The sequence below is a fragment of the Acytostelium subglobosum genome (genome assembly GCF_000787575.1).
Source record: "Acytostelium subglobosum LB1 DNA, scaffold: scaffold25, whole genome shotgun sequence".
Lineage (NCBI taxonomy): Eukaryota > Evosea > Eumycetozoa > Acytosteliales > Acytosteliaceae > Acytostelium > Acytostelium subglobosum.
In genome coordinates this window covers 103,628-118,909 of record NW_012236508.1, presented here as the reverse complement: position 1 = coordinate 118,909, position 15,282 = coordinate 103,628, and the positions used below count along the sequence as shown (strand labels likewise).

General features: G+C 44.9%; 4 protein-coding genes across 4 annotated transcripts; all 4 read right to left on the bottom strand.

Moving 5' to 3' along the window:
• Window positions 1-377: 377 nt before the first annotated feature.
• On the bottom strand, window positions 378-2,440 carry SAMD00019534_100180 (hypothetical protein; the record flags this gene model as incomplete). Its single annotated transcript, XM_012894657.1, has 8 exons — window positions 378-479; window positions 557-633; window positions 705-937; window positions 1,024-1,105; window positions 1,177-1,405; window positions 1,517-1,685; window positions 1,765-2,118; window positions 2,196-2,440. 8 exons carry the CDS (start codon window positions 2,438-2,440, stop codon window positions 378-380), a joined length of 1,491 nt encoding a protein of 496 aa, XP_012750111.1.
• A 1,735-nt stretch (window positions 2,441-4,175) lies between these two features.
• SAMD00019534_100170 (hypothetical protein) lies at window positions 4,176-4,649 on the bottom strand (the record flags this gene model as incomplete). The annotated part of the gene is made up of 1 exon (XM_012894656.1): window positions 4,176-4,649. One exon carries the CDS (start codon window positions 4,647-4,649, stop codon window positions 4,176-4,178), a length of 474 nt encoding a protein of 157 aa, XP_012750110.1.
• Window positions 4,650-4,780: 131 nt separating this feature from the next.
• Window positions 4,781-13,828, bottom strand: SAMD00019534_100160 (hypothetical protein; the record flags this gene model as incomplete). Its single annotated transcript, XM_012894655.1, has 8 exons — window positions 4,781-11,002; window positions 11,075-11,183; window positions 11,266-11,387; window positions 11,458-12,547; window positions 12,653-12,993; window positions 13,074-13,380; window positions 13,492-13,687; window positions 13,789-13,828. 8 exons carry the CDS (start codon window positions 13,826-13,828, stop codon window positions 4,781-4,783), a joined length of 8,427 nt encoding a protein of 2,808 aa, XP_012750109.1.
• A 388-nt stretch (window positions 13,829-14,216) lies between these two features.
• On the bottom strand, window positions 14,217-15,092 carry SAMD00019534_100150 (hypothetical protein; the record flags this gene model as incomplete). Its single annotated transcript, XM_012894654.1, has 1 exon — window positions 14,217-15,092. A coding segment is annotated over one exon (876 nt), but the record flags the coding sequence as incomplete, so codon positions are not given.
• Between the last annotated feature and the right edge of the window lie 190 nt (window positions 15,093-15,282).

Sequence of the window (15,282 nt, the reverse complement as noted above, 5' to 3'; positions counted from 1 at the left end):
ATCTGTATTGTTGGTGACTCATGTTGACTAATAATTGTGACATTGTTTAGAATGAAAGAAAAAGACATATTTATAAGAGACAACAGATAAGAATATTCGAGAATTTATTATTAGGATTAATTACTGATTTAGATCTTGGATTAATAAACCTCCGAACTTCGGATAAATGATTTCAATTAAATATGTTGCCCTGCTGAGATTCGAACTCAGATGACAGGATTCAGAGTCCTGGATCCTAACCCTTAGATGACAGAGCATTTTCAAAGGCGGCAAACATCCAAATCCGTATTTTTATAATATTTTTTGGACTTCATTGAAAATCGGAATTTGCTGGCTATTAAGTTAAACTGGATTGCCTCCAAAAGAATATTTATTAATTAATGATTCAAATATGGTTTCCTTGTAAGAATGAATTCATCGAAAGCCTTCCAGAAATCCAGCTGACCAGTATGATCCAAATGTCTTTTGAGTTTGCTCAACTGTTGTGTAATAGATCATGTTTGTTAGTATTACCTGGAAATCAATCAACGCGTTGATTTTATACTACAGTACATACATGTATGACCTTAACATCCCAAGACTTTACAGTATCTGGCAGAGTCATATCGTCCATCTTTAGGAAGAATCCCTTCACTGTATTAATGGTGATTGATTGATGTTAGGGGGTTTTGTATTGAGAGATCACGCCCACCTGTTCCACTTACCATTAGAAAGGATATCAACTGGATTGGTCCATTTCCAATCTTTGAATTGCCATGCTTCACCCTGCACAAACACAGCAGCGACTCTCATCCAGTCCTCTGGTTTGAGTAGCTTGACATTGTCATACACTTCATATGTTATGGTTGGTGTGCCAATCCTATCAAACTTGATAAATGTTGGTTTGGTCTTGTTCTGCTCAGACAGTTGGTTCTTCTTATCCATTGATGGGACGTATCTATTTGTTTGATATGTGACAATGGTAAGAATCATTTTCTTCTCTCTCTGTCGGTCTTTCACCTATTCCCTTCCATGATTACTTACAATGAGTTTTGGAAGAAGTCTTGTGCGTTGAATAATGATATGGCAGCTGTCAGCGAGGATGGAACAATGATGATTGGTGTTCCTGTATATGTGTGCGTTCATAGTTAGTCATATGCTTGTTCTTGATGATGATGGGTTGACAGGTATACATACTGCTTGTGAGATTTGAAATCTCATGGAGATGGTTCTTGGCTGCCTGGCTACTTGATATATTATTATTATTATTATTATTGTTGTTGTTGTTGTTGTTGTTGTTGTTGCTTCCATGCTCTCCATTCATCCTCTGTTGTTGATGAGGTTGTTGCTGTTGTTGTTGTTGTTGGTGTGGCTTCTTCTCCTCCTTCTTAAACTGATTAAACTTATCAAGTATGTCGATATATGACTGGTTTGGTGATAGGTATCATCAATGTTAGTTGGTTGGTGTCTATCATCTATCTCTCTCTCTCTCTCTCTCTCTCTCTCTCTCTCTCTCTCTCTCTCTGTATCTACCTACACTTTGACCAGTCAGAATTGAGCTTCGGTCATGAGTAGCCTTCTCTCTCTGTAGTATTCTCTTTGTGACTGGTTCATCAGTTAGAATGAACTGACTCTTCTCCATGTCTCTTGCCTTCCTCTTGTTGACAATCTCCTCCATGAACTGTTTCTCGCTCTCCTTGATAGAACTTCATGAAGTTTATCATCAGTGTCGACCAGTCAGTAAAGGTAAGGTACGATCGTTGGACGATATTATAGCACACATACTAATTCTCATCTGGGATACTAGGTACACTAAGCAATCGCATGGCAGCAGCATCCTTTTGTGCCTGTAGTTCGGCATTCATCTGAATCTCGGCAATGTAGGTCGACTTGAATGGAGTATCGTACTCTGATGTGTAGTCGCGGTCCACATCCATAGAGTCCTGCATCGTTGGTATCTGTGTGGAGTGTTGTTCATCGCCATGATCGCCAGAGTCCACAGCAACGCCAGCAGAGACAGCCGGTTGAGAGATAGCGGTGCTCATAGGAAGTGCAGCAATCGGTGCACCCAAGAACACAATAGATTGTGAGTTGGTAATCTTACCATCCAAGTAGGATATAAGTTCCTTCCTGTCAGTCCTATATATATATATATAAAGTTGAATATGGTGTAAGTGATACTGCTGCTGCTGCCCATCTATGATGATGATTCGTACATTGACAAAGCCTCTGTGTTATCAGCTCTGGCATTGACGACATAGACAGAACGCTGAGCATCACGATTGATGTAACAGACATAGAGTGCCTGTAGAGTGTAGTGTGCACCTGATGTCAAGTTCTTAAAGGCTGTCGGTGTGTTCTTATTGAAGCGAGTGTGACCAAACACAAACTCATCACCTTCAATCACTGGTAGTTGGCCTTTGATGATCACATCGTGTAACATTGTCAATGGGTCTGCCATCCTTGATCGATTGTATCTTCAGAACTGTATGTATGTAAATGAATATCTGTATGTGGAATAGATAAATGGTTGAATGAATAATAATTAAAACAGATCTTCAAAATCTGCAACAAAACATACAACTTCACCAATTCAAGCAAAACTCTTCTTGTTTTTTTATTTACAAAAAGAGATAATTACAACATCGGTGTACGATGGGTATTCTTCAATCATCAACAAAGTCATCTCTTGAGAGTAGGAGGATGATGAGGATCAATCATAATCAGATGCCAATAGATGACTTTATATTACGTCGTATAATTTCATTATTATCCATTGTAACAACGAGGAAACATAGAATTTATAATCCACTAAAGTTGTCACTGGTATCAACTTATTGGATGACTAGTATTGTATCAAGAGCCACCACCAACATCACTATAGAGCCTAGTCAACGAACATTTATCCGACGATTTCCCATCTCTCTATCTTATATTGAGAGTTACAACAACTCGCCTTGTCCACCTACCTCACACAACAACAACAACAACAGACTTGGTCTAATTAAGTTGACAATTGTTTATCCGATCCAAGCCAGACCTACACATACCAGTGTCCTGACAACATTGGTACATGACTTGAATGAACATTGGCCGAGATGTACACATCTCACTCTGTTCAATTGGCAGGTCGAATCAGGTCTACTCGAACAGATTGCATTCCAATCTGGTATTGAGTACATTCGCATCCTTACAGATTGCCCTCTTGCTCGCCATGCCAACATATTATCAAAGTCTACAACATTGAAGCATGTGTCCATTGTCTCACTGCGGGATGACAATCCAATTCTCTGTCTGGCAGAGTTTAACAATGTATGCTCTCTCAAGTTGAGGACATGCAATGGCGATTCACTCTTCATTACTTCACCAATGACCAACATTGTACGATTGACACTTGAGGATGTAACACCGATTATTCGACCAATCCAGTCATGGACTTTTTGTCTCACCATGCTACCCAACTTAACCTATCTCTCTCTTCATAACGCCTATGATAATATGTCCGGTACAACATCTTTCCATTGCCTTTCCAAGCTCAAAAGACTGGAAATAGGTGGACTGATCAAGGGTTACCCAAAAGAATCAAACGGTCTGATGGTCAGACATCTATTGGATGATATCAACCAGGTTGGGAGGCATCTTGCAGTACTGAAACTTCGAACCCTTTACTTTCCAGCCGAGTCTTCTAGAGTCTATTTGTTAAAGATGATCAAGGCCATGTCAGTGCTTCAGAAGCTCACCTTTGTCTACAATGATAAGGAATCTACTGAATATCTCTTGGCCAACTTGGCAGCAGATTCGCCCTCCAGCCTATCTCACTTCACAGTGTCGATTTTTAATGGATCCCCAGGGTGGACCAATCTAAATCATTTTATCATGGTCAATCAATATGTTCAATGTTTATCGATACGAGCATTTCTTCCTAATCACGCCGAGAACCTACTTGCAAGTTTAAGAGTCAACAATATAATTAGGACTGTCAAGGGAATTGGACTTGGCAAGTCAAAGGAATACAATGATAAGAACACACCATTACTGTTTCTCAAAGATCACATTATGTGGAGTTACAAAGATTCAAACATCCGTCAATTGTTGTTCCATCTACATAATCTATGATTGTACAAGTGAATAAACTCTGTATAATGGTGAGAGAACTCGACACTGGACTTTATTGAAACAAATGATAACATATATGTTTAGTTACTGGCGGCAACCTCGACAACCATCTCGATCTCGACACATGAACCCAAGGGGATCTGGGCAACACCAAAGGCAGCGCGGGCATGGACTCCAACCTTGCCAAACACCTCATTCAAAAGGTTTGAGCATCCATTGATGACGAGATGATGCTCAGTGAATGTCTGGGTAGAGTTGACGAGACCGGTGAGCTTGACGATGCGTGTGATCTTGTTGAGGTCACCAGTGTGGGCGTGCAGAGTGTTGATCAGGTCAATGCCAATGGAGCGTGCGGCAGCCTTTCCCTCCTCGGTGGTTATGTTGTCACCAAGCTTGCCAACCCAGACAGCACCGTCCTTCTTGGCAATGTGTCCAGAGACAAACACAACATTTCCAGTCTGCACACTCATGACGTACGAGGCGACATTCTGTGGTGGGACGGGTGGGAGTACAATGTTTAACTCCTTAAGTCTATCATAGATGTTGGTTGACATGTTTGTTTATATAAATATAACAATAAGGTTGATAGTGTTTTAATGAAGTTGTCAAAATTCTGAATGATCAGAGATACTGGTGTGTTGTGTGTGAAAAAAAAGTGATGTTCGAAGTCGCTGAACCAAGGTGCTCAAATGTTCTGTACCTTGTGAATGGTGAGGTTGTTGCTGTTGAGGTTGTTGCTGTCATCATCAATGTTTTCAGCCACTATGGCTAAACTGTTGGTGGAGGAGAATGAAGAAGGAGATGACTTTAGAGTCTCTAGATTACTCTTGAATAACTTGGCATGCTTGGAGATGTTATCCTCTTCGCCTATGGCCACACTGAATGCATTGAGGATGTCTAGGGTTGGTCCAAAGTGCTTGGCACCCAGACCTCCAGTTCCCAATACCTCGATGCACTTGAGTGTGTTGGTGAGGTCTGTCAAATGCTGGTCAATCTCTGACTCTGTTGAAGAGCTGTGGATGGTCGATTGAAGCGAGTTGATAGAGGCAATGGCTGTGCTGATTTGTTCCTCTAGTGATTGGAACAGCTGTCCAACTGACTCGAGAGACAACAGCTTCTCGGTCTCTGCAAAGAAGCGCTTGAATGTAGCGCAAAAGTCTTGGTTGAGCATGGCCTTGGGGTTCTTGGTAGCGTATAGCATCATACCGAGCTTCTCATCGTCCCTGATCTGGACACAGTTCTTGGCAACAAAGCTGGTGAGCTCGCCAAAGGCAGAGTCGTGGCCCACCGAGATCATCTCCTTGATAATCTTCAACACAATATGGATGCCCTTCTGTTGGACTACGGCATTGGTGCTGTTCTGCAGACACAGATTGATAATGTCCAACATTATCTTGCAGAATGAAGCGTGGGTCTGGGTAAAATGCTGTTGTCTTTGCTGTTGATGATGTTGGTTCTGAATTGAGTGCTGCTGCAGGTTGCTGTCCGAGTCAACGTGGGCTGGACCAGTACGCTTATTGTATATCTCGTACATGGTCAGTACCAATCCTTCAGAGTACTCGCAAGCAATCTGTGTGAACAATTTGTTGACAGGTGCAATGTAGGCAATGTTCAGTTCGGCAATGGTAAACATCGTTGATATGATGGTCTTGAATGGTAAATAGTTGCAATCCCACACCTGTAACTGTTGTTGTTGTTGTTGCTGTTGCTGTTGTTGCTGCTGCTGATGACTTTCACCAATGACTTGATCACTGTGAATGTTTGGTGATGATTCACGACGTAGAAGCATGAGTACCTTGGAGACCAGATCGATGATCTTGATACCCAAGATAGACTCGTGCTGGTACTTGTTTCTCAGCTGTCTGCAAAAGGTGTCCATTGGTGTCCAACGTTCGTTGCCTTCGGAGGAGTACACTTGGAAGAACAGGTTGGCCTCCTTGCGCTTGGTCGTCAACAGATTGGCCAACGCAAGGCAGTTGGGCAAATAGAGATGGAAGTTGTGGAAGCTGAAGCAACTGTTGAGTATCTTGGCGTTGAACTGGGATGGAATCCTCTGAACCATCAGGTCGGCCATGCGATAGAGCAGATCAGCCGTGTCGGCATACTCATTGCACTCCAAGAAGAGATAGTTGAGCGCCCAGCAGAAGTTGTTGTGAGATACGACGTAGGTGAGGAACTCGAGGTTGGCCTGGGACATGAGATACAGGATCTGGTAGAAGCTGGGCAGAGACTTTTGGTTGAATATCTTCAAGTCCTCCTTGGGCGATATACTGATAAAGTAGTCCATCAACTTGTTGCGAATAGGGTCTTCGAGCATGAGTCGTACATTCTCTGGCGATCCATCGAGCATGAGCGACACAAAGTGTGTGACCTCGAGACGGTTCCTCTCGATGGACTGGTTGGTGGTGATGAACTGAAGGAACAGCTTGAGGATGGTACCCTTGTTCTTGGCAAAGAGGCTCCTCTGCTGGTCGGATATGGTGCACATTGACAACAGTCGGAAGTAGTACTCGCACTTGCCAGATCGGTTCTCGCTCTTGTCCTCCTTGGCCTGGTGTCTGACCTCTTTGATGATGCTCATCAAAAAGAGGAACAGTGAGTGGATGCGCTCTGGATCCACGGGGATGTTGTCGTCACCCATACCGTAGAGATGGATGATGAGATTGAATGTCTCGTATCTGATCTCTTGGGCATCGTGCTGAACAAGCCAACGAACGACCCACTCGCCCATGTTTTCGTCGAACCACGTGGCGATAGTGTCGTTGGAGAGAGCAAGCTCGATGAGTGCCTTGATGTAGGGGTGGAAGATGCGTTGCTTGTTCTCGTCCAAAAAGTTGATGTACGCCATGATGGCACAGTCTGCTCTCTCATCCTGATTGTCGTCCTGGATGGTGATCAGCGCGTAGAGAACATCAAGCGTGTAGCGGTACTCTGAGTGTTGGATGTGCTCGATCATCAGTTGACTGAGATCAATGTTGTTGTAGCAGAGGTGAATCAGGATGTCGCTAGTTGCCTTGATGCTGATATTGTCCTTGATGGTCTTGACGATAAAGGCGGGGTTGGTCACCATCTGCATATCATCGTTGCTCATGTAGAGTGGTTCATCATCATCATCCTGTGATTCGTTGCCAAAGTAGTTGGTGTTGCACGCCGTGGTGAGGAAGGCCACAGTCTCCAACATCGACTGAAGGAGTGGCGAGTTGAACTTATCACCCATCTTGGTCCTCTTTTGTGGTGGCGTTGTCTTGGCCATTGGTGATTCATCGCCAAGGTAAAAGTCAATGAGACGGGCCACAACATTTCTGGACAGCAGGTACTTCTTCTCTTGGTGACCAATGCAGCTAAAGTCACGAATCAGTGTGAAGTACTGATGGAAGTGCTTCCAAAAGAACGAGGCATCCTTGATATACTCTAGATACTTGTCCATGAAACGGACAATGTAGGACTTGGGACGACCGATTGTTATGTGGTTGTTGGTGTTGTTGTCGTTGTAATCGTCAATGGACTTTTGCACAACATCAACCTCGACTAGATCCATTGGAGAGTCCTTGGCATCGTCATTGTCATTGTCATCGGTGCTCTCCACATCAAAGTAGAACTGTCTGTCGTAGGGCAACAGGGTCTGAATGACCTGCATGATGATCTTGAATAGTGCCTCGCGGGGCTCGGTCGTAATACACACCAACATATTCTGGACCACCCAAGAGATGTCCTCAGAGAGAGTGTTGATCAACCACTTGCAGGAATCAACATGATTGGCATAGAGCGAGCAAAGGTAGTCGACAAAGTCACCGAGGTTCTTGCGCTCCTTGGAGTGAGATAGGGTTTCAACGACAAATCGGGTGCCCAGCTCAATGGACATCATGGTTTGATCGAATGAGTCCTCACCATCGTGCTCCATTCTGTTGGCACTGGGTTCGATTTGTCCAAGATGTAGGATGCTCCAGATAAAGTTGAAGTAGGATTGCTCAAAGATGTTCTTGTCAGTGAGGAACTTCATGTTCTTCTTCCAGACGTTGCTGTAGATCTCCTGGGGCACAAGCTTGGAGGCCTGTGAAAGGCCAACATCCTTGTAGACTGGCTTTGGTTCATTGTCCTTGTGCACCTTCTCGTAGAACAACATGTAGGCGTTGTTGTTTCTTGTGGTGGTGCGGATGTTGGTCTTGCCCTGATCCATAGAGATGGAGTCGTAGCCACCAAAGCAAGACTTGGAGATGTCCTCTGGATTGAAGTATTCGGTCATCTGATCGTTGAAATGGATCCATTTGCGTTCTTGACCTTGGAAGATTGAGTCACGCTCCTTAATGAACGAGTAGTAGTGTCCAGAGTCGGCAGTGCCACTGTGCACCAGGATACCACTCAACTGGTAGTGGTAGTACTCGGGTGGATGGAGTGGTGGGATGTTGGGCTCTGGGAGACCCTGTGCCTTGGCCTTCTCGATGGCCTCCTTGCGCTCCAGTACCTCCTTGGTGTATGGCGCCATGTCAAGCTCCATTGGGAACTTGAGGGCATCATTTAGCTTGGTCCTCCTCATTGTGTCCAGGTCAAACTCGAATCGCTTGTTGTGGATGATCAGTGTGTTTGGTAGGGACTTGACACAGCGTCTCATGAGACACTTGACCTTTTGTGAGCACTGGCTACAGAAGTACTTGTTGTCGCCGTCCAACGTCTCGGACTCGACAAACAGCTGCAGAGACTCTTGTATGTCCTTCTTGTTCTTTACCTCAACGCTCATCGTGTAGAATGGTTCCTCTCGCTCAGAGACATGCGAGCACTCTTGTGAGATGAATTGGTTGACAGAGGCACCGCCAAAGAATTCGTTGAGCAGCCTCTCATCCTTTGTGCCCTTGAGCTGGTTCTCTAGACGATCAAACAGCATGTTGAAGAACTCATCAACATCCATCTGAATCAGTGTGTTGATTGGTTGTCCATCGTACTTGTAGGCCATGCAAAAGGCTTTGGGATCGTGTGATCTCTTCTCGCTCTCTTGCAGGTTGGCAAAGATGATCTTGAGCTGGTAGAGCAGCGAATCGGCAGTGTTGGGGTTGGAGTCCTCAGCTTGCAGGATGCTGTAGCGGAAGCGAGGGATCATGTACAATTGTTGCATCAAGGAGTTGATGTAGCATGTCGCTCCGAGGTTCTTGAGACCAACGTAGCCACAGGATGATTTCTCATTGCCCACTGGATAGTAGTTCCACATGGCACGACGTTCGTCTGGCTTGTTCTGGTTGGTCAACAGTGATACCAAGATGCGATAGTTCTCTTCACAGTTGGCTGCCAGCTCCTGCAAGAGACCAAAGCAGGCCTCACGCGACTCTTTGGTCTTGGCCTTTGGAGAGCAGCGTGGTCCATGGTTGTCAGCCGAGGCAATGTCAAAGAGACACTCGTGGAAGACGGCACGAACAAGCTCCTCCTTGAATCCAGCAGTCAGTTTGAACTCGTGTGAGTAGCTGACCAATGTGCGGATCAGGTTGACGAGGCCAATAAGGACGTAGTCCTGTTGGAAAAGGTTGGTCTCGACGATGGGGTGTGCCTTGAGCATCTGCACCAATTGCTTGAGTAAAGGCATAAAGGTCTCGATTGCAGTAGTGTTGCATCGTTCACGCAGCAGCCAGCTCAGTAGGTAGAAGAACTGATTGCTCGAGAAGGAGTACTTGTCAGAGCCAACTGTGAAGGGGAGCAGTGCAAGACATTGGTTCAAGAAGAACTCGAGAGCCTTGGGGTTGTTGTGACAGAAGCCACAGAACTTGTTCATGGCAGTGTCACGGATGGAGCCATCACTGCTGTCCAGCAACAGTAATTGGATCCACTTGGTGATGTCCTTGTGTTTGTAGAATTGCTCCATCTGTTCGGGATTGACCACAAGTGCCTGGATGAGTGTCAGGATGTTACCGATGACATCTCCATCGTCAGTCATGTGCATCAACATCATCTCCTCTGACTGCACCGTTGGCAGGGTTTGGCTCCACGCCAAATCCATCAGCTTGGACAGGAATGAGGAGGGGGTGAAGTTGGCCACCACCTGTGGGGAGATGCTGGAGAGATTGATCGACATGGTCTGTGGATCCAGGATGAACAACACGATGGTCTTGATCAGCGATGACAGACATTGTTTGCGCTTGGCTCCCTTGCTCTCGTGCTGCATGTCGGTGTGCATGAGGATGTTGACCAGCTGTGACAGGCCACCGGTCTGTACAAAGCGGCTCCTCCAATCGTGGTTGTTGCTCTCGACAAAGTTCTCAATTATGAGTAACGAGTAGAGAAGTCTAAAGACCGATGAGGCGTCCAACACTGTTGGCCAATCGCAGGTGTCCTTGTCGACGGGGATACTGTACAGGAGGCCAAAGATGTGGGGATTGACGGGCAGAAGCAAAAGGATGTCCCAAACGAGTGGCGCAACCTCTTCGATTCCCAACAGTGAGAACAGGAGACCATACTTGCTCTGGTCAAAGTGGATGCTGACGGGCTGATAGCCATCGTCGGGCTGTCTGGGCTCGGATAGCTCGTTCACCAGGATGGTGTCATGATTCTGCACGCCAAAGTCATCCAGAGTCTCATAGTCGCAGTTGACCTGTCTGGCGTTATGGATAAAATACAGTGAGCCGGGATGTGTCATCATTTGCTTGGCCAAGCGCTCCTTGATGTGGCCGATGGTCTCGTTGCTCCTGATGTGCAACTGGATACGATGCTTCTGGTTGGTGAAGTTGACGGTTATCGAGGGGGAGTAGTTCTTCTTGAACGAGTCCTTGATCTTGGTGCCAAAGCCATCGAGGTAGGCTTTGACCATTGACAACACCCTGTTGACCTGAATGCTCTCTGATCTGTTCAGACGGCCAGTGGTTGGCACTTTAGATAGACGAGATACACATGCAGCTAGGAATTCCTCTCCATTCTCATTAGACTCCATCTGTTGTGATTGAATAGGTTAGGCGGGGGTGTTTGAACGTTGACGGTGTACCCATATGGCTCAATGACTTACCAATTTATACAACTCATTGAGTACATTCACCATGGTGTGACCAACCTTTTCACTCTCCACCTCTAGTGCAATCTTCCAAAGATTGTCCAGTCCAACTAGATTTGGTGTGCTACGAGAGAGAGAGACAATGTAAGTCATCAACAACAACTAAAGGTATTTGATATGGAGTAGCTATTATATATATAACTTACATTGATTGGAACTCATTGTTCACTGTCTTTAAACAAATGACATAGAGAGTGGCACCTGACAGCTCAAGGTCTCTGAATGGTATCTCCTCAAACTTTTGAACGAGATGAGAGTAGATTGAATCCTGGGTGACATTGTTGTTGTTGTTGTTAGAAGTGTTTGTGGGGATGGATAAAGGTAAGGTTACTACTTACCTCAAAACAAGGACCATTCTCTAGCCACTTAAAGTAAATGTCACGATCAGTGCCGGTGATTGGTTCGATCACATAGACGTCCCACACAATGTCCATGTTGGTGGTGGTGAGCGTCGCTGGGGACTTGTCCCAGATGTAGTCCATAAAGTGAACGTACTCGGCCATCTGCTCGGTATGAGTGTGTCGGCCATGCAGGACAGTGTCATCCAACGTGCTCTGGTCTCCCAGTGGCTTGCCTGCAGTGTTGGCACCGTCAATGACGGACCGGCAGTGCTGCTTGTAAAAGGTAAGGTGTGCAAAGAACTTGTCCATAAGCGATGTCGTTTGGTTGAGCTGCTCGATGATGGCACTGCCGTGCTGTTTCTGCTGCTGGTGTTGCTCAGAAGCGCTCATTAGATTGGGACTCTTCTTGAAGCGCACCGTGTAGAGGTTGATGATGTACTCGATCAGACGCAGAGAGAAGATGACAGAGTGATGCTTGTCAATGTTGTCGATGCACTTCATCAGATAGTCGTTGCGCTGCGTGTTGTTGTGGTGCAGACCCTGCTTCAGATTGGCAAGTGCTTGTTGTGCCAGCTCTGGGCTTACGACGACGCCGCCCGTGTCCTGTAAAAGCTGCCAGAATATATCGAGTCCCAGTGGAATTGTAGACTCTCGTGACTCTTGCTCCTGGTGTTGGTATTGGGTGAAGGGACCTACGCCACTGCCGCCATTGTGGGAGTTGGAGCCAAAGAGGTAGGGCTGCGAGGAGGTGTGGTCGTTTGTGGTGGTGAGACAATTGATCAGTTGAAGGGTCTCCATTGTGTAGGAGGCCAGAGGAATCATCTTGATCTTCTGGAAAAGATACTCAATGTCCTGTGTGGGCAGTAGTGGTGCGACGTTGCCAATGTTCTCGTAGATGACGTGCTCGATCGTCTCGTGCTTGCCCTCGGCGGCACTCCACATCATATCGAGATACTTCCTGGTGAATGCCTTCTTCTCGGCCAAGAACTTCAATATATCTGTACACTTTTGGAGCAACTGGATGTGCATCGTCTCTCCATACAGCAGCTCAACGATCTTGTTGTTCTTTATCCACTCAATCACCTTTCTGCTCAAGGTTAGGTGGGGTATGAGTTTGTCAGTTGATTTCTCTTGTGGCCAAATGAACAACGACAACAACAACGACAACAACACCAAGTTGAATACTACTTACTCAGGGGAATAGTGATTGAATTGTCGACTGTACATATGGTGGTATGGTTCGAAACGAGTCTGGCGGATGATGTCGTTCAGACCAGCATTACGCTTCTCCAACGAGACCGAGTTGAAACATTTGAGTGCAACGTCCATGCGATAGACATTGATCAAGTCGGCAAACGTGTTGGTGGTGATGTTCTGCACAATGCCCTCCAAATACTTGAGACAGAGGTCCAAGTCCTTCTTGCTCTCATTCTTGAACTCCTCGTCGGGCATCTTTAGTATCTTTTGGACGACTATCTTGATGAGTTCCTCCACCTCTGAGTCACTCTCTTCGACCGTTATCTTTTTGGTCAACTATTGGTTGTTGTTGTTGTGGTTGGGATGGAATATGTTAGAACTTCAAATCAAGATGTATAAATATATAATAATCTTACCTTCTTCATGACACAAAGAAGTTTCTTTAGAGTGTCGAATGAACCTTTGTGAGCGTGTATCTTGCTCTTAACGATCAACATACCATCCAGTTGCTTCAGATGGCTTGCCAACTGAGAGGACAACTTTGAGGGGATATCGTTAAAGTCTTGGCCATATCCTCTCGGATAGGGCTTTGGAGACAATAGATTGATCAACACTCTGAGATAATCACTAGAGTACTCCTCTTTGGATATTTGTCTCACGGCAATGTCGATACACGACTGGAAAAAGTTCCTTGCCTTGTGTACCAACTCATTGGGCGTGTTGCTGGGAGAGAGAGAGAGAGAATTAGAGGGAGAGAGAATAAAGAAATAGGTAGGATATGATGTCAATAAAACATAGAACATAACTATCCTAAACAAATTAGTAGTAACCTACATTCTCCACCACATAAACTCAATGAGCTCTGGGAGCTTCTCAATGTTCTTGTACTCTTCCAGAGGCAAGATATCTTCAACATCCTGTTCAACAATGTCGACCACATCTTGATGTTGTTGTTGTTGTTGTTGAGTCTTTACATTGGCACATTGAATCAAATGATCAATCACATCGGACAGCTCCCTAAAGTCAGATGCTAATGAATCATTGGCAATAGATCTATTAGACAAATGTCATTGAAGTGGATGATGATGATGATGATGTGTTCACACAACCCAGATGATCATTTATACATACTCTTGACCAGATCAATGAAATACTTTATATCATTTGTCATTATCTCCCTATTGTTACTCTCTCTCTCTCTCTCTTTCTTTCTATCTTTCTCTATAATCTTACTCTCCTCCCTTTCTTTGTCTCTGTATGTGGGTGTTGTTGATGTTGTATAGTGAGTGGTACGAGAATGTAATGAAAGAAAGGTATTGACTCCTATCAAACAATATATGTATGTATATCTCCTACCAATATATATATTAATATAAACCTATCTCTTTTGAACTGTGTGTAACAATGATTATTAAATTAACTTGGAGGCATCCACAAAATTTCTTATGTATTGTATCTTGAATCATGATTTTTGTTTTGTTGTTGTTGTGGTTTGAACTCTTTCACAACACCACCATTTGATTTATTTATCTTTACAAAGAGAGAGATATAAAATAAGATTAGAACTTGCCATTGCGATAGTCACTGATGGCTTGCATAATCTCTCGCTCGGTGTTCATGACGAATGGTCCATGCTGAACGATCGACTCGTTGATTGGTTTGCCAGCGGCCAGCAAGAATCGACATCCTTCTGTCGATGACACCTCGATCTGTGTCTGTCCCTTTGAGCCATCGAGCAGTGCAATGTGTGATATCTTGACCTCTTGTGACTCGTTCTTTGGTCCAAACTGTCCAGTGCCCTGGAAGACATAGGCAAACGATGCGTGTCCCACTGGAATCTCCTCGATGAATGTGGCGCCTGGTGCAATCTCAACGTCCAATAGCAGTGGTGCAGTGACGACGCCCTGAACAGGGCCAACCACTTCCTTGTATTGGCCGGCTAGTACTTTGATTCTGTTGCCATTGTCGTCAGTGACAACGGGCACGTTCTCTGGAGGAATATCTTGGTAGCGTGGCTCCATCATCTTGTCTTTGGCCGGTAGGTTGACCCACAATTGGAAGCCGTGCATCAGACCCTGATCCATCTTGGGCATCTCTGAATGGATGATGCCGCGACCTGCCGTCATCCACTGGACAGAGCCTGATGTCAACAGACCGCAGTTGCCTCTGTGATCTCTGTGTTCCATGGCGCCAGCCAACATGTATGTTACGGTCTCGAAGCCACGATGTGGATGGTCTGGGAAGCCAGCCATATAATCGTTAGAGTTATCGCTCTTGAACTCGTCAAGCATGAGGAAGGGGTCAACTCTTGCAATGGGACCACCAATCACTCTCTTCAACTTGACACCGCCACCATCTGATGTTGCCATTCCTTTTGCAATCTTTGAAACAATTCTGGAAGTCATTGTAAAATATTTATATAGGTTATGTTTATATATTTATATATATATAAGTATGTATATCTTTGTGTTATTATTTGTAAGTGTATATAAATGAAGAATCAATCAGATTTTTTCTTTTTATAATGCTTCATCACAATAAAGTTTGACAGTTTTTGGCATATTCTCGAACCCCCTTTGATTTTTCCGGAAGTGTTTTACAATTCTTGTGTTTCAATTCTAATTC